The 19,563-nt window shown below is 37.3% G+C and overlaps 1 protein-coding gene across 1 annotated transcript in view; it reads left to right on the top strand.

The window, feature by feature from the left end:
• Smp_139810 (putative ubiquitin-protein ligase BRE1) overlaps positions 1–19,563 on the top strand; it is a gene marked incomplete at both ends in the record, with an annotated part of 102,191 nt that overhangs the window by 31,526 nt on the left and 51,102 nt on the right. The window contains 6 exons of the mRNA XM_018795245.1: positions 872–1,300; positions 7,205–7,333; positions 8,771–9,067; positions 10,545–10,796; positions 13,708–14,130; positions 17,043–17,280. Coding sequence (XP_018649577.1) covers positions 872–1,300; positions 7,205–7,333; positions 8,771–9,067; positions 10,545–10,796; positions 13,708–14,130; positions 17,043–17,280 — 1,768 coding nt within the window. The remainder of the gene's footprint in view (positions 1–871; positions 1,301–7,204; positions 7,334–8,770; positions 9,068–10,544; positions 10,797–13,707; positions 14,131–17,042; positions 17,281–19,563) is intronic.

Genomic DNA, 19,563 nt, shown 5'->3' with positions numbered 1-19,563 from the left:
TAATCGTATTGAATGGTTTATAATAAACAAAGCAGTTTATGTTTGCTAAATAGCAATCATCCTGTCATATACAACAGTGATGCCCTTTATTGCCCCGGTGATATAACAGAACTTAAGACACTAATAAGAAAGTTATCAGTCATTTATTTGCTCACTTGTATTGCCCAGTGTAATTTATGGTTTCTATGGTTTCTAAGGTCCTTAAATGAGATGGAACGCAATTGTAAGTTATTAGTAACTGAAATGTCTATCTAACCAAGATCATTACCACCAAATCTCTGTTTGGATTATTCCTTAAACATCAGGTGTATGGATAATAATTTGGCTTTTGAGATTGAGTCTTTCCATAAGGTCTTGGTTTCCTGCCTCTGAATAGTTGAACTGTTCAGGTCATAGGAACACAAGAATGACTAAGTTAGATAGCGAAACACAATATGTGTTAATCCACTGAGAATATATAGCAGAGAACGAGAACACAAGTAGGGACGACCATAATATCTTAGTCAAATCTGAGAACCATACAGTAAATGCTTCATTTGCAAAACATCAACCAATCGTTTCGGACTTCATTGTTCCTTCGTTTCCACACCCATCAGACATTCCACTATCGATTGATGATATATACTACTTATATCTGTTGACATCAGTAGCATATATCTTAGTCAAATCTGAGAACCATATGGTGAATACTTCATTTACAAAATATCAATCAATCATTTCAGACTTGATTGTTCCTTCGTTTCCACATCTATCAGACATTCAATTATCGATTGTTGATATATACTACTTATATCTGTTGATATCAGTAGCATATACCACAATATCAAGTTTATTTGATTAGATAATCACTTATTTGCTTTTATTCTAATAGGCATTTGAGTCATTATGTCATTATTCAAATATACCATGTGTAACAGTGAAAGGTTTAGCTAAAGGTGTTGATTATGTCGTTGGTATGCGATTGAATGATATAAATGATCAATTACAACAACAACAACAACAACAGTCATTAACATCGCCATCGTCGACATCACCATTGTCATCATCAATTATGCATCGATTACAACATGCATGGAATGCTGCTTATTTAGATAATAAATGGGCATTATTTGATCCAATGTGGGCAGCACAACGTTTAGCTGTTAGTGCTAATACACGTTTATCACAATTAGTACAAACTGGACAAATGGATTATGAAACTGATATGTTTTATTTTAATGTTGATCCAGCTAAATTTATTTATTCACATTATCCATTTGATGAAAATTGGCAAATGCTTAAGCCCCCAGTTACTTTAAAAGTAAGTATGTGTACTGTTTCTTTTTTTTTTGGGGGGGGGGTAGGGCGAAGGGTAAAAACGTACTTGAAATCGATTACAGTTTTGTAACTCAAAATGATATTTTCATGAACAAGATTATAGTTGGGGACAATCGAATGTATCTAAGCACAAATTACAGACTGTCTCTCTAAATTTTGGTAACCATCCAGTAGTCAGTTAATTTGCAAAATAACAACCAATCGTCTCAATCTTCACTGTTTCTTCTGTAAATATCAGTCCATCTTCTCTGATTTCATTGTTCATACATTTTTATATCGATCGCGCTTCATTCTTGTTCTTTCCTTATCGATCTTCTGCCTGATGCTCATCATATACTACTTATGTGGATATAAGTAGACCACACCACAAGAGCACTTAAACTATCATGTAACCGTTTGAATGATTCTGTTGCTTCTTGTTTTCTTTTCATTCTTGTTTGATCAAAATCTACCCAAGATACACATATGTGAACTATGATTGATAAAGATTTGGGTGAATATAAACACAAGGATCTAGATATATCTAATCGATAAGTGCCAAATAGGAAGAAACATTACTTACTAACATACTTTCACCTGCTACTCTCATTGGAGCATAGGCTGCCGACTAGAATTCTTCAACTCACTCTGTCCTGGACCTTCCTTTCTAGTTCTATGTGATTTTTGTTCCTTCTTCTCATGTCTGTCTCTATTTCTCGTCATAATGTGTTCTTTGGTCATCCTCTTCTTCTTTGACCTTGAGGATTCCATGTGAGGGCTTTGCCTTGTGACGCAGTTAGGTAGGAAGAAAAATACATCCTGAATTTCATTATTAAGCACATTTTATTTATTATATAATCACTGGACAGCCCTCTAGAGTTTAAGCGTTCACGCGCATGGTCGTAGATGCTCACTACTGTAGAGTCCCATACTAAGATGAAATGCCAGTCCAATGCTTCTAGATTTCCAGTGGTGGTCTAGATTTAATCGACTCATGAATTCAACTATTAAATTTGTTTTAAACATTTTAATTTGAAACAAATCAAAAGCGTTCTAGTAAATGTTTAAAGTAGGCACTGTACTGTTTCATCCGGATGTAGGACAAGTGAATAGGGTGTGTCCACGATCCTGCAGGCGAAAGGAATTCAATTATTAAAATTACTACAATCTCTGGAAACCACATTCTGATGATAATCATTATATGCTCATTGATGATTGACTTCAAATTGTATTTCTTGGAGTTCTAGTTAGAAGTCATGATCAGTGGAGTCTAAACCGTGTCGGGTAGAGACAGTTAACTACCTCAGACAACAGATGAATGTTTGCACAGCTGTTCATCGATCGATCCAAAGTAGACATTAACACCGTTGGATACCTGCTCATTGGTCTAGAGGTTAAGGTTTCACGTATGAGACCGAGAGTTCTAGTTTTAAATCCCGTGTTCGAGATCGTTGAATACACATTTCGGAAGAGTCTCATACTAGGGCGAAACAACCATAGTGGTCTAACTTTATTTGATTCATCCATTCAACTCCTAAAAATATTTGATACGATATCTTTTCGTAAACAAACCTACACAAATAAAGGGAATATGATGAAAGGAAAGAATCATGTGTTGGATACAAACATTTTTTTTGTGTTTTTTTAAAAAAAATCTTCCATCCCTTTGTGACGTAAATTTGGGAGAGAGAAAGAAAGGAAAAAGATGAAAAACAAAAGTTTAAAAATGTAAAACTCCTTGTCGTGTTGCGTGCATGTTTCTTTGTGTAGGGTAGAGAATGTAAATGTCAACATAGTTTGACTTCACATAGAATTATTTGTTTGAATCTTCCCTATTGATGTTTAGGACTGTAATTGATCAGTCTCTTATTGGCCATATGTGTATACTGTGTGGATTGACTCGATATAGCCTTATTTCACAAGCATTATAAGCAATGATGGATAGTGACTAGCAGTGGAGTCCAGAACAAGCGTTTCGTCCTATTTGGGACTCGTCAGCTGGATGTAACTACATCTCAGAGTTGTTGATGTTCACTCTTGGACTCGAACTTAGTACTGTTCGCTTCAAACGCTATCACGTTATCCACTCAGTTACTAAGTCCTGATGGTCACTTGCTTGTGCAATGTGGTGAAGTTTGAATTCACTTGGTGTTGTTTACTTGAATCTTCCCGTTGATATTTAAGACTGCTATTGGTCAGTCTCTTATTGAGCATATATGCATACTGTGCGTATTGCCTCGATATAGCCTTGATTCACAAGCATGATAAGCAAAGATGGATAGTGTCTAGCAGTGTCGAATCGTTCGTCCTGGATTCCACTGCTAGCCACTATCCATCTTTCGTTAACAAAGTTTATTGGAAATTTCGATAGTGTAATAAGAAGACAAAGATTATCAGAACTATGTGATGATATATTACCGCAGCACATTTCGAACAAACTGATCACATATATACCTGTTAAGAATATTTATTGCTGAAGAGTCTAACATCATCATCAATATCAGAAGGGGGTTTTGTGGAGATTTTAGTAATTCTACAGTTGAAATCATCAGTTAAAATGAAGCTAGACCACCATAGGAAATCTGGGAGCACTGGACAGCCGTTTTTTCCTAGTATGGAACTCCTCAGCAGTGCGCACCCACGGTCCCACCCTGAGAGATTCGAACCCAAGACCTATCAGTCTTGCGCGCGAGCACTTTACCTTTAAACCACTAAGCCGACCGGCATTCAACGGTGTTAACGTCTAACTTCAAGCAATTCACGGATTTGAACAACCGTCCACCTTGATCATTAAGAGTTTTTGTCATGGTTGTACTATTTGTGTTTATTTCACGATTAATTCTAGTCCAATTGTTAAGCCGTTTAACTTGTATCCTTCAAGATTAGAACAAAATCATCTTGAATGTAGGGAATAAAAAACCCTTTCTTAAATTAATCAACATATGCTCACTAGTAACTAGTTTCAAGGGGTATTTCCTGGAATTCTAGTGAGAAACCTTGACCAGTGGAGTTTAACCAGGTCTGTTGTGAGATATCAACTCACTGAAGACAATGGTGAACGGTTGCTCAAGTTCGTGGATTGGTTGAAGTTAGACACTAACACCGTTGGATGTCGGCCGACTCAGCTGTCTAGTGGATAAGCGCTTGCGCACGAGGCTGATAGGTCCTGCTTTCGAATCTCCAGAGGTAGGATCATGGATGCCCACTGCTTTGGAATCCCATTCTCGGACGAAACTGCCATCCAGTGCTTTCAGGTTTTCCATGGTAGTTTAGCTTCAATTGACTCATGATTTCAACTATATCATCATCAATGTTAGATTACTGAACAAAACATTAATGGAAAATGGCTATCCTTATAAGTTCATAAATAGTTGAAAAATTCATGGTATAGAGAGACCCACTATAGTCTTGGCAGATAAAAGCCTGTCTACATCACCATAGTATTTAGGCGTGATTCAAATAACCTTTTATCATTAGCTAGATGTATTATGAAGCAAAGATCATTATCAACGAATTCATCGAATACCTAGAAGACATAAAAACGTTTGCGTCACATCCAACTGTGTTTACCAATTTAAATGTGTGTGTGTGTGTGTGTGGTCACATATACATAAAGAGGAGTAAACGTGATCTGAAAATTAGGGTGTATAAACATGTACCTAAATGGTTACAGGAACAAATCAAATCAAATGACCTAATAAGAATAGAGGATAGTAACCCATCGTCCCCTATTATCAAACATATAGTTAAAATAGGTCATAAGATTGATCTTAACATGACTTTTGTGATGTTGTACAAAGAGAGTATACTAAGGTTTATTAAAGCCTTAGCCATACGAAAATTCAAACCCCTCTTTATGTATTTAAAAAACAGTTTGTTCTCACCTCTAAACCTATCCTGGTAATATTGGCCTATTATGCAGAGTGATGAGTTATCCAATTAATTTCATATTAAATTTATTTGGTATTGTTTACTTATTTCTTCTTATTTATGTCTAGGGCTACGATTGAACAGTCACTTATTAGCATATGTGCATACTGTGAGGATTGCATAGATATTACCTAAATTCACATGCATTATAAGCAAAGGTGGATAGTATACAGCAATAGAATTCAGGACGCGCGTTTCGTCGTATTTGGGACTCGTCAGTTGGATGTACCTGTGTCTTAGAGTTGATGTTCACTTTGAGACTTGAACCCAGAAACGTTCGCTTCATATGCCATCAGGTTATCCACTTATCTACTGAGTCGTAATAGCCACTTTCTTTTGCAGGTGTCATACCACATCTAGTGAAATTATCAAGATAAATTCTTGAATAGCGGAGGAATGATACTATAATTAGTAGTAGAATTGATTAGAAGTAGAGAGTACAACTGAGGAAGAAATGAATTTGAGGAAATAAAGAGTTTAGGTATTCTAAGATAAAGGATTCACTCACTTGGGCTATTATGATTGATTCTTAGACGTCATTCAACGTGTCCAACGAATAAGGTTGTCTATACTTAACAAACTTGACCTTGGTTCAGTCGAATAGTCAATAAATTCATCAACGAATATCTCAACAGTTTGGTCAGCTATGATATCGTTTGAACTATATTCCCTGAATACATAATATATGTTTCTGATAAACATTCTTCATATTATATACATATTACATATATATTATATATTATATTTTGTGGGACTCCTCAACGGTGCGCGTCCACGATCCCGCCTCTCGAGATTCGAACCCAGGACCTACCAGTCTCGAGCCGAAGCACTCAACCAATAGACCACTGAGCCAGCATCCAACGGACGAAGCGGCCGTCCAGTGATTCCAGGTTTTCGATGGTGGTCTAGCTTCAATTGAATCATGATCTCAACTATATAAAATTACTAAAATATCCACAAAACCCTTCTTCTGATTCTTCATATTACACAATTCGACACTCACCAATTTGTAATAATATTTTTTCATTTCTTTTTAAACTACTGAAATCTTTTAAAAGTAGGTTATATCCAAAAACATAAAATGTTTTGTGTTTTGTTTTGTTTTTTTATTTTAGCAATTTGAAAACAGTGTTCTATTGAAACCAGCATTCTTTCGTCATGGTCTTGGATTATTATCACATCAAGATTGTGTTATACTTGCACCAAATAAACTTGTTATAAAATTATCTATGCCAAAAACTTTGACCGATACATTGAAATTTACATTTAATTTAAAATATGAAGGAAAGGATGATAATTTAGATGTAAGAATATAGATTTATTCTTTTGTTGAATAAGAGAATGCTTCTTGATTGATTGATTGATTGATTTATTCAAGCACATAAATATTGGTACAAGGAAGTACCAGATATATTTACACCGCACAAATCGCATTCGATTTGTGTGAGGGCTATGATACTGTCCAGGTGCCCTGACCGAAACAGGTGGTTTTCTTAAGGGACAACACCCGGAGCCTTCGACCTAAAGATCTGATCCACAAGGTAGTGGAGCATCGTGAGGAGATGCAGTTTCATGGTAGCCAGTGACCAACGACTGATTCATAGACCATTTGTTCCCTCAGAATACTGGAGTCCATGTGAATCATTGGTTTGGAATCAGGGTTTTCCAACTCTCCTAGGTGGACTTTCCGTGTCCACCAACCCGTTTAAAGAGTCTGACATTCGTATTTCGTCCTCTCAATTTCGTAAACAATAGTAATGCCACAAGAAGACAGTGAGTAGGACTTCCCTGGTAGAGGCTGTATATGCGTGGCCATGTGAGAGCATTTGGAGAGGGATAAGGGACTCTCCCCACTCTCGCTGTACCAGGGCATTTGAGGGCCTGACTAGATTCATTTCAAACTGTTGTTTATGTTCGTATCCATTTCTTCTTTTTAAAAACTCTTTTGGCTTTTTTCTCTTCTTTCATCTCGATAAAGTTACCAAATCTAAGTCAATTTGGATTACATGAATTATCAAAACGTGATGCAACTGTTACATTTCATTTTCGTTTTCCAAAACCTGGAGGTTATAAACTTACTTTGTATGCACAACGTATTGGTGAAAAGGTAAGCTAAAAAAATTATGAATAGGAGGTTATATTTGTTTGTTATTTATCAAAAATCAAATATATTTTACTTACTTACGCCTGTTCCTCCTCGTGGAGGATCATAGGCCGCCAACCAGCATTCTTCTCCCAACTCGTTTCTCGGCACTCCTTTCCAGTTCTTTCTAGGTGTTATTCATCTTATTCTTGTCTGATACTAATCACTGACGCAGCGTGTTTTTCGGAGTTCCTGATTTCCGTTTCTCTTCAGGATACAAAGTTGGGGCTTGCCTCGTGATGCAGTTTGATGATTTCCTCAATGTGTGTCCTATCCACTTCCAGTGTCTTTTCCCCTTCAGTTGGAAGCTGGTTTGTCCTATACTAGAGTACGCTGGTGCTGATAGTATTCAGTCAACGGGTATTGAGTATCTTGTGTAGACAATTATTTATAAATACTTGTAGGTTTTTGATGATGGTTACAGTAGTTCTCCACATTTCAGCTCCGCACAGTAGGACTGTCTTGACGTTCGTATTGAAGATTGTGACTTTGATGTTGACTTGCAAATAGTTGTTTTAAGTTGCATATGTTGTACAAGTGTAGAAATGGTGTCCCTACTCTGCCAGTTTAGGGAATTAGCAAGTGTGTGATGTTAATTTACATCAAGGGCTTATCTATTTATTTATTTAAACACATGAATATTGGTACAAAGGGGAACCAAATACATATGCCCCACACAAGTCACTTGATTTGTATGAGAACTGGAACAATGTCCGGGTTCCAAAACCGAAACAGGTGATTTTCTTAGTGGAGCACACCCGGAGCCTTCAACCTAGAGGTCTGATCCACAAGACAGTGGAGCATCGTAAGGAGATGCACTCACATGTTAGCCGGTGACCAACGATTGGTTCATGAACTATTTGTTCCTTCAGGATTCTAAAGCCCATGTACATCACTGTTTCGGAATGAGGATTTTCTTCCCCTCTCTAGGTGAATCCTCTATATCCATCAACCATGTTAAAGCGCCAAACATTCACTTTTCATCCTCTCAATTTCGTAAACAACACCCCTACCGCTAGAACACGGTGAATAGGACTTCCCTGACAGTAGCTGTTTACTCATAACCATGTGAGAGTATTTCACAAGGGAGAGCGGACTCTCTACACCCTCGACCGTACCAGGGCCTTTGAGGGCTAGTCACTAGTAAGTACATTACTTGAATAGTTTTTTTCTGGTTAGCGTTTTTTTTCGCGAGTTGGTTTTCTACGGGATGGGGTCGCTAACCCCATACCCAACCTTCCTCCTTTACCCGGGCTTGGAACCGGCAGTAACCCCCGGAGGAGCTACAGGCGGAGTTACTAGTAAGTACATGATTATGACTAAAATAGTTCGTCCATTATATATTTATTATAAGTTCTTACCATTTATATCCCTTGATTGATTGATTCTTTTAAACATTAGCTATTTGCAGATATATGTGAATATCGTGTAGAATCAAAAATGAGTACCGATTTACAACAAACAGACTCTGGTGTTATGAATGCTACTACTCCTACTACTACTGTTACTACTAATAATAATCATGATACTTCAATATCAGCCCTTTCTATTCTACCATTTCCTCCAACATCACAAGGACATTACGGTCCAGCTGAAAAAGCTAAAGAATTAGATCTTATTACTGTACCAGAAGATTTAGAAACTCAATTAAATTGTCATACAGGTTTATTAGAAATTAAATTTACTACTAAAAATCCAGTAAGTCATTATTATTACTGTTGTTGTTGTTAGTAGTAGTAATAGTTTATTTCGATGTAGGTATGTTCTCTGAGCTGGATGAATGGTTTGGTCGTGGAGCTTTCATCGTCCTTCTGAATGAACATCATCAGCACAAACGTCGGGTAGAAGTGAAGTGTTTGAATTTCCACCCGACGTTTGTGCTGACGATGTTGTTCAGAAGGACGATGAAACCTTCACGATCAAACCATCCAGCTCAGAGAACAAACCTATATCAAAATCATCCACTTAAGCTACAAATCTTCTCCACTATCTCAAAATCATACGAGCGTAGTAGTTTATTTTATAGTTGAAATCATGAGTCAATTGAGGCGAGACTATAATTTATGGACAAACCAATCAGAAGCGTTTGAGGGATTTCAAGGTCACGATTCACAGAGGATTTTAGAGAAAACTTGACAATTAAGGGGCAACAATAAATGAGACCATTAAGAAGTTCTTTTATTTGTGATTGTGGTAATTAAATGACTTGTAGACTTTGTGCAGACTACCGTGATATTGTCCTTCGATGTAATATATATTGAAGGAAGACGTTTGCTAGAATACGAACCCTTATCGCTCGATCCAGATTGAGACCGACGCATATTATAATAATTGCCAAGAACTGTATGATAAAAGCACCAGTAACATTGGCTGCTATATTCACAGATGTTACTGAAACTTCGGCTGTTCAGTGGTATGAGTATTATGGGGACATATCCATAATAAAAATGATAAACTTACACAACCGGAGTACACACAAACAATAATAAAGTTATGTGGTCGAGGCTGAGAGGGTTTTTGTGACCTTATCATGGCTCCAGAGACCAACTATTATGGAGCCATATGGATGAGTTCCTCTACCTTATACATTACGATTCCGGAACCTTTGAACCTTTTTCTAACGTTGACAAGTTTTTGGTCCATATAAAAGAAGTGTACCCACTCTCATTCTTTGGTGTCGTACGATATATTTTTACTCTATACTAGCTGTCACCTGATTGGCTAATATTTCTCAAGGTCACTTAGGCTCCATAAATCATAGTCCCGCCTAAATTGAAGCTAGGCCATCATGGAAAACCTGGAGGCACTGGACGTCTGTTTCGTCCTCAGTAGTTTATTTATTCAGTTTTCCGATAAATTATACCTTTCTTATAAGTATAAGGAAAGATGTGGTTTAGTTTTGTAGTATATATCATCGAATGAGTTTAATTAAACAGCTGTTGAATATCAGAGAACACTAGATAGCTATATTGTCCTAGCGTGGAGCTCTGTAACAGTATCCATCCAACATTCCATTATGATTGGTAACATGTCATCATATGCCAATAAGAGATTGATCCATTGCAGTCCTAAACATCAATAGGAAGATTTAAACAAACCATACCAATTGAATTCAATGATATATCTATTCATATCTTTCTTTAATCTTTCCCCCCCTCTTGTTCATTGTCTTAAGCAAAGCAAGCTACCACGTTTGACTGCACGTTTAAAATCATCGATTCATGAAACATCAATGCTTACTGATTGTATACTATTACGTAATATTGAAGCAGTACCACCGGGAAGTTTAAGTTTTGGTATACAAACTATTCATGGATCACGTATACATATGATAATATTGACAGCATATTTACCAACAGGTGGTGAATATGCATTAGAAGTATATGGAGCACCTGCGGATTCTGATGAGAATACTTCATATTTCTTGGTAAGACATTAATATGTTCAATGTATGATCTGATTGATTTTCAAAGGATTCCTTTATGACTTTGACATGGTACTAATGAAAGGTTCCAAATTATATTGTTTTACTGGTTGTGACCGATGTCATTTCTCGAAAAGAATATTGAAAGTTTGTACATTGTTATCAGCAAAGATGGATAGTGGGTTGCAGTGGAATTCAGGACAATGTGCGTTTCGTCCTATTTTGGGACTCGTCAGGTAGATGTACTTGCATTTCAGAGTTGATGTTCACTTTGAGACTCAAACCTAGTGCCTTTGGCTTTAAAAGCCATCGCGAAACGCGTGTCCTGGATTCCACTGCTAGCCAATATCCATCTTTGTTTATAATGCTTGTGAACTTAGGCTATATCGAGGCAATACGTATAGTATGAACATATGGCAATATGAGACTAATCAATTTCAGTCCTAAACATCAATGGGAAGATTCAAACAAACAATACCAAGTGAGTTTATACATTGTGTTTATAACAAATCTGTTAACAGATATGTATGTTAGTTTTATTTGTAGCGGTAAATAAATCCCCTAAATTGAATAGCTGTAAGTTTTCGACATTGTATGCTGACCACATTAGTTTTAACGGACTCACCTAGATGAAGGCGCTTGGTCACACATCCACATCATATCACGATTGGTAGGCTATGCTCAACTTCTCTTACAACCGTTAGTTAGCTTAGGTTGGTCACTTCTCGATATACCGATAGCCTATCGAATATATCTTCGAACCTTTACGCTTCTGATTTCACTGGTTGGGCACGTTTCGGTTATAGAAGGTTTTACTGTTTAAGGTGTTGTCAAACATCATATACTTGTGGCATCTTTACAAGTATGCATTCTTATGTGGTGAAACCAGTAACTTAGCCCTCTGTCCTCTGTCTGGTTAGCGTTTTTCTAGCGAGTTGGTTTTCTATGGGGTCACTAAACCCATGCCCAAACCTCCTCCTTTATCCGGGCTTGGGACCGGCAGTAGCCGATGTCTTGTCATATTCATTGATCAAAGTTAGACATTACATAGTGTTATTTAACCAGTAAGCTATGCTACTTAAAAGTCTAGTTAAGAAATATATAATGAATATCTACATAAATTATTATAGTATTGTTGAGTTCCCTGAGATAGATGACACATTTTTATTTATTTAAACACATAAATATTGGTACAAGGAAGCACCAGATATATATGCGCCACACAAATCTCATTTGATTTGTGTGAGGTCTGTGATACTAGCCGGGTGCCATAACTGAAGAACATGGTTTTCTTAGGGGGGCCACACCCGGAATCTTTGACCTAAAGATCTGATCCACAAGGTAGTGGAGCATCGTGAGGAGATGCAGTTTCATGGTAGCCAGTGACCAACGACTGATTCATAGACCATTTGTTCCCTCAGAATACTGGAGTCCATGTGAATCATTGGTTTGGAATCAGGGTTTTCCAACTCTCCTAGGTGGACTTTCCGTGTCCACCAACCCGTTTAAAGAGTCTGACATTCATATTTCGTCCTCTCAATTTCGTAAACAATAGTAATGCCACAAGAAGACAGTGAGTAGGACTTCCCTGGTAGAGGCTGTATATGCGTGGCCGTGTGGGAACATTTGAAGGGGGAGAGCAGACTCTACCCACTCTCGTCCGTACCAGAGCATTTCTGGGCTTGACACATTTAAGGAGCTTTCAATATCGTTCTGGATAACATCATCATCATCTACTTGATTATTACTTTTAAGTGAAGTAGATACTGGTAGTGTTGTCATCAAGATCAAAAGTTAAAGATTCTTTAATAAACCATTTGATTTACAGAACTCAATAGCACAAACGGCAGCTAAGATGCAAATCTTTCTCATCATCCCATAATTCTCTTTTTATTTAAATTGATGACCGTAAAATATGTCACTCATGCGAAACTCTTGTCAGTGTAGTAAGATGTCTTTCTACAAAGCAGACTTAGGACAGCTAGTGATACGGAATGATAATAACTGGAGGAGTGTAAACTATTTTTAAACCAGGGATATGTAGGTAACTATTTCGCTTTATATAAAGTTTACCCACCAGCGTTCACCCATAATCCAACGAGTAAAGTTGCAGTCACACAAAAATAATGATGATTACCTCAGTGATCTTGAGTGCTGTTAGAGGTATGAGGGCATTTATCACTTCTCGGTTGCCCACACCATGGAAGGGTTAGAAGTGGTCTTGATGACCTGAGAGCGTGACCGCTGTGCCCAAGGGACAACTACTTGAGATCGGTCACACACGACCTTATTGTGTGTAGTTTTTGTGTTAGCTCCGTACTTGTTCGGACCTTACCGCCGGAGACAGATATCCGTGGGTTAAAGCGAGTAGTGCATTTTTAGGGTCGACCTTTTCTAACCCCACCCCTGCTTGTGAGAAGGCAGAATTGCTGTTATGCTGGTTGTCTGAAGGAAACACCTTACTGCTGTCACACCTCTGTACAGTCAGCAGTACGACTTCACCTTCGGACCTTGGGTTTGCTATGTTTAGTCTTACCGCTCTTCAACCGACCTGTCTGGCATGGTAGGAAGTTGAGGAACGATTTTTCCAGCCAGTATAGCTCGATTGGTTCATCATGATAGGCAAGCCTGACCACCACGTCAAGGTGGAGGCAATGGTCGAGATATTAATTACCTAATTAACTGAATAAATGATATTTTGGCAGACAACAATATGGCTTTTATAAATAAATAATATATCTGTAGGAATCCTCCTTCTGTGATTACTTTTCTGGCAGTGATGGTTTTGAACTACTCATAAGTAGTATAAAATATATAACAAAAGTTTCTAACTATCCCCCAAGATTTGAAATTTCATTATCACTCCGCTGATCGTTTACTATTTCATATCATTATTATTTTTATCATCTTGCAGGTTTGGCAATTTTTAATAAACTCTGAATTTGGAATTCGATTATCTACTCCAGTTAGAAAACGTTTAGCTACAATGAATTTAGGTCCACAAGATGAAACATGGTCTACATTAGGTTTAAAATTACTTAGTCATGATGATCCTTTAATTCATGTACCAACAACTGGTTCTATTGAGCTACGAAAGACTCGAAGTAAATCAGAAATTATGAGTCAGTATGTGAATCAAGGAGATAAAACTATGAATGGTGTATCGACAAGTGATTCATTAATAGTTCCAACAACATCACCAGATCAAACGAATGAAGTAGATGATGAAGGACAAGATCCACGTAGTTGTGATTTGAAAATAAGATTTTCAAAAGAATCTCATCAGAAACTTTATGTAGTTGGACAGTTTGTAGATATAAGTACACCAGAGGAAGAGGTAAGTATTCTCATTTTGTCGGTTCATGTGCCTGTTTTTTTTAAGAAACATTTTATCATTCCTATTCGTACATAACTTCAGTCGAAATGGTATGCAAGAAACTAAAACGAAGAATAATGGATGTGGTAGTTCAGTGTGGAACAGGTAGTCATAGGTTCAGATTGAGGTTTGAAGATATCCTCTGGAAAACTATTGGAAACTAACTAGTTCAGAATAACTATTTCTTCTTGTTCTTGAATTTCTCAAGGAATTAAAGTTACTGTCACATGATTTTGAGATGGTAAAGAAAGGTTAAAAGTCAGTAGAATTCTTTTGTTGTAGCTGTTTCCATTGGGTTTGATGATTTTGTTGTGAGTCGATCACTTTCGTCCTAAAAGAGCATTACCATCACGAAATTGAGGCAGAAATAAGGTTCCTGAACCAAGAATCGAGTTGCAAGAGGGAGAATCAAACAAACAGTGATAATACAAGCCTTGGGACGAACCAATATGATTCGAGGTTCATAGAGTAGGCTCTTGATTTTAGATGAATAAACCACACAGTAAACTTCACTTACTGATCACTGGGACGGTTGAGGAGTCCTATACTCTGATGAAACGGCCATTCAGCGCTTCCAGGTTTTCCGCGGTAGTCTAGCTTTAATCGACTCATGAATTCAACCATAAAATGAATCCAATCTATTTCAAGGCTTCTCATCAGCTGTAAACAGCTTAAGGTTACAATGACTGATATAATCAAAAGCAAGGAATTGATATAATTTATTAAGTGAGTTCGATATGGGTGTTCGAACGGGATCAGGAAATCATAATGAATGTAAGATAATGAAAGATGTCATATTAAATGGATGTCGAGGACGTTAGATCTTCAGAACTCACTTGGAAAAAGTCCTAATTATGTAATTTTATTCTGAAATTTTGAATTTTCTGTTTTCGCTCCAAGAAGCGTTTAGTTGACCTACAACTTACATTTCCTACTCGAAATTCCTTGACTGTCATTGGTTGACGGAATTCTTTTAGTACACTATTTTGTGGCTCTCCTAAGGACGTTTCTATCATTGCATAAATAAGCTTGATTTGTGTGCTTAGTGACCTTGTATATCCTGGGTGCTTATGGAATACATTCTCTATGCCATAACAAAACTTCCTGATCTAGTTAGCAGGGCTAAGGAAAGCTACATGTAGAGATTGTGGAATGTTCTCTCAAAAGAATATGATTGAATGGAATGTCTATGGCTCTTTCCGAGCTTCTTAGAGCTTCCTTGAGTTTATCTGCGAGGCATCCTCACAAATATCTTTTACCTCCTTACATTTATTATGATTTTCTGATCCTGTTCGAACACCCGTATCGAATTCACTTAATAAATGATATCAATTCTTTGTTTTTGATTATATTAGTCATGGTAACCTTAAGCTGTTTACAGCTAATGAGAAGCCTCGCAATAGACTGAATTCATTTCATCTCATAAATCTTCTTATTCTTAACTAATCTATCCGATATAAGAGAAATTTGATTAGATGCCTCACTAATAGAGTAAAAAAGATCTGTTCAGTGGATAGTTTAAGTCAAGAGCTGGAATTTATCCATAACTCACGAACAGAGATCAGCTACCCTAGTGCGCTCATTAAGAAGTACATGTATGATACAAGAACGAAGTCTGAGATTTCAACAGTTCGAAAGAAACCTTTATACATGAAACTACAATTCAACGGGGATGTGACTAGTGATACTCTGAAAGATAGGTTAATGAAAGTAATTAGCAGGACATTCTACGCAGCCAACCTTGTATTGATTTTCTCGATTTGACCAGCGATGTTTACTCAAACGAAAGAAACGTTACCTTAGTTGACCTCCTCTTTGTGCATTTTCAAGTTCAGCTGCTCCTATGGAGATAGCTATTTCGGGCGTACGACTTAGTAAGTTAACCAACGAATGAGTGAATATCTACCAGCATAGTTTGGGAAGGGCCAGATAAAAACAATACGCAGTTCTATCTTACCACACCTAATTGATAGTGATCATAATGCGACGCATTTCGTTCCCGTCTCCTACATATAGGAATTCATACATTTTACCCCAATTTATGTTCTCCGATACAATACAACATGCACCAATCGAATTATACTTGACGGAGAAGCTTTGGAGGATGTGGAAACCTTCACATATCTGGGCAGCATCATTGATCAACACGGAGGATCTGATGCAGATGTAAGGTCGTGGATTAGCATTACAAGAGCAGCATATTTACAACTGAAGAACATCTGGAACTCAAAACAATTGTCAACCAACGTCAAGATCAGAATTTTCAACACAAATGTCAAGACAGCTCTACTGTATGAAGCGGAGACGTGGAAAACTACGAAAGCCATTATCCAGAAGACACAGGTGTTTATTAACAGTTGTCTAAGCAAGTTACTACGGATACGTTGGTCAGACACTATCAACAACAACCTACTGTGGGAGAGAACAAACCAAATTCCATCCAGTGGAGGAAGAAAACAGGAAGAAGCTCTGGAAGTGGATAGGACACACTCTAAGGAAAGCACCTAACTGCGTCACATGGCAAGCCCTCGTTTGGAATCCTGAATGCCAAAGAAGAAGAGGAAGACCAAAGAACACATCAAGCCGAGAAATGGAGACATACATGAGAAGAATGAACAAAAACTGGATAGAACTAGAAAGGAAAGCCCAGGACAGAGTGGGTTGGAGAATGCTGGTCGGCAGCCTATACTCCATCGGGAGTAACAGGCATAAGTAAGTACCACATTTTATGTATACAGAAGAAATTCGTGCACCCCTTTCCTTTACCTTCTATGCCCGTTAATTCTTTCGAATTTTCCGCCTCTTTCCGTTTGTATTCTTCACCATCCACCTTTGACCTCCTAGTTCCAATGTTTATTTCATCCATTATTTAGGATTGTACCAACTATCTATTACAACAATGGGAAGAACCTGAAGTATCCAATATGAATGAACATTTAACTTATCTTATTCGTATACCAAAAGGTGATCATTTTTATAAATTATATATCTATGCAACACCTATTAATAATAATGAATTACCTCAATCATTACCATTAGTATATACATATTTAATTGAAGCACCACCACGTATTATGTCATCTGAAATACCATATATTGGTGTTAAATGGGGTGCATTTCCTGAAAAATTAGAACAACAACAAAAACACCACCACCCCCAACAACAACAACAAGACCAACAACAAACAACTATTAAATAATCTAATAAAATCAATATTTTTTTTGTAATTTACTAAGCGCCAGTTACTATCTGTAAAAAAAAATTTAAAAAAAATTTTAAAAAAATTACACTTAAACAAAAAAAAATTATGATCATGTTATTTCTAATAAGTAACAAGCTTCTTTCCCGCTCCCCCTTCTTTTTTTAAAAAAAAATTCTTCTCTTGTTTTCAGTTTGTTCTTTATTGATTTTTATGTAGTTAACTTCATGTTATTGTTGTTGTTGTTTTCATTTTTTTTCATTTTTTTCTCTTTTTTTTGTTTTTTTGATCTAAATTTTTTTTTATAATTTTGCTTTAGTTGGTAACTAAATTGGGCTTTTTCCTTGTTGCTTATCATTGATTATTATTCACTTGATTGATTGATTGATTGATTGAAATGATCAACTTCATAGGGTTCAAGCAAAAAAAAAGAAAAAAAAGAGAAAGAAAAGATCAGATCTTCTTTATATATGCTTATTGGAATCAATTAAAGATAAATATGCTTATAGACATGATGTAATAATGACTCTTGTTTTGTTATTCTAGTGCCTGTTTCATATATTTATGTGTGTAAGAATGTTATTGTGATACGTTTTTTTAATGTTGCTGTTGTTGTTGTTCTTATATACATGAAAGTAACTAAGGTAATTCATAGTCTTTTTGTTATTTTACATTACAATGGAATAGTAATAATAATCAAAAGGGGGGTTTTGTGGAGATTTCAGTATTTTTCAGTTTCAGTTTCAGTTTGGAAAGGACAGGAGGCTTGATGGCCTGTGTTAGTCCTGGCGATGATGGTCTCTCAGCTGATCCAACTCTCTTTTGAAGGAGTCGACGGATGGAGCCTCAACCACGTGCTGAGGAAATGAATTCCACTCGTTGATTATTCGATGGGAAAGTCGGTAGTCAGCTGACAAGTAATTCGTTCGGGGCTTGTGAACTTTTTTGGAGTGTCCTCGTAGATTTTCTGTTTTGGAAGACAAGAAAAATGAGGGCATATCAGGTGCAAATTTGTCATTAAGCAATTTGAAAACTGTAATCAAGTCGCCTCTGATTCTTCTATATGACAGCGGGAATAGGTTTAGCTTGGTCAGTCTAGTACCATACGGGAGCTTCGCTATTCCGGGAATCAGCCTAGTTGCTGTTCTCTGAACCCTTTCCAAGAGTTCACTGTCTTTTTTTAGGCAGGGGCTAGCTGCTTGTATGCAGTACTCAAGTTTAGGGCGTACGAACACTGTATACAAAGTCAGAAACGTTTTAGCGTCAAGATGCCTAAAAGCCCTGCGTATGGACCATAAAGTCCTAAAACCTTTGGCGGCTATTGCACGGCAGTGTGCAGTAGTCTTTAAGTCTTGACTAACGATGACGCCTAAGTCATTGTGTGCCTGAACAATAGGTAACTCAGTGTTATTCATCGTGTATGTATCTGTACCCTGGTGGCCAATATGCATCACAATACACTTGGAAGTGTTTATCGGCAATTGCCAGGTTTGGGACCATTCAGATAATCTCTCCAGGTCATTTTGAAGTTCTAAGCTATCGCCCTTGCCTTGTATCGCTCTCCATATCTTGACATCATCAGCATAGAGTAAGACCGATGACGATAGTAGACGAGGGAGATCATTTACGTACAGGAGGAATAACACTGGCCCCAAAACTGTACCCTGGGGGACTCCACTAAGCACAGTTTCCCAGCTAGACAACTTGGAGTTCACCCTTACTCTTTGTTGACGCCCAACCAGGAAGTCTTTTATCCACATCAATAGATTGCCTCCAATCCCGACATTCCTTAGCTTATATAATAGCCGGTTATGCGGAACTTTGTCGAAAGCTTTGCTGAAATCGATGTAAGCTACGTCTATAGGTAATTTTTGGTCCTTAAGAGCGCACCAGCTTTCACGAGCGACTAATAAGTTTGTGAGACAAGAAAGTTGAAATCATGAGTTAGTTGAAGTTATACCACCATGAAAAACCTGGAAGCACTGGATGGCGTTTCATCCTATTGTGAGACTCCTCAGCAGTGTGCATCCACGATTACGCAATCGCGAGATTCGAACCCAGGAACTATCAGTCTCGTGGCAGAGCGCTTAACCACTAGACCACTGAACCAGCCGGCATCCGATAGTGTTAATGACTAACTTCAACCAATCCACGAAGTTGAGCAACCGTTGACCAATTGTATTCAATAAGTTGA

Source organism: Schistosoma mansoni, chromosome 2, assembly GCF_000237925.1.
Source record: "Schistosoma mansoni strain Puerto Rico chromosome 2, complete genome".
NCBI classification, from domain to species: Eukaryota; Metazoa; Platyhelminthes; class Trematoda; order Strigeidida; family Schistosomatidae; genus Schistosoma; species Schistosoma mansoni.
This window is presented reverse-complemented; position numbering and strand designations above follow the sequence as displayed.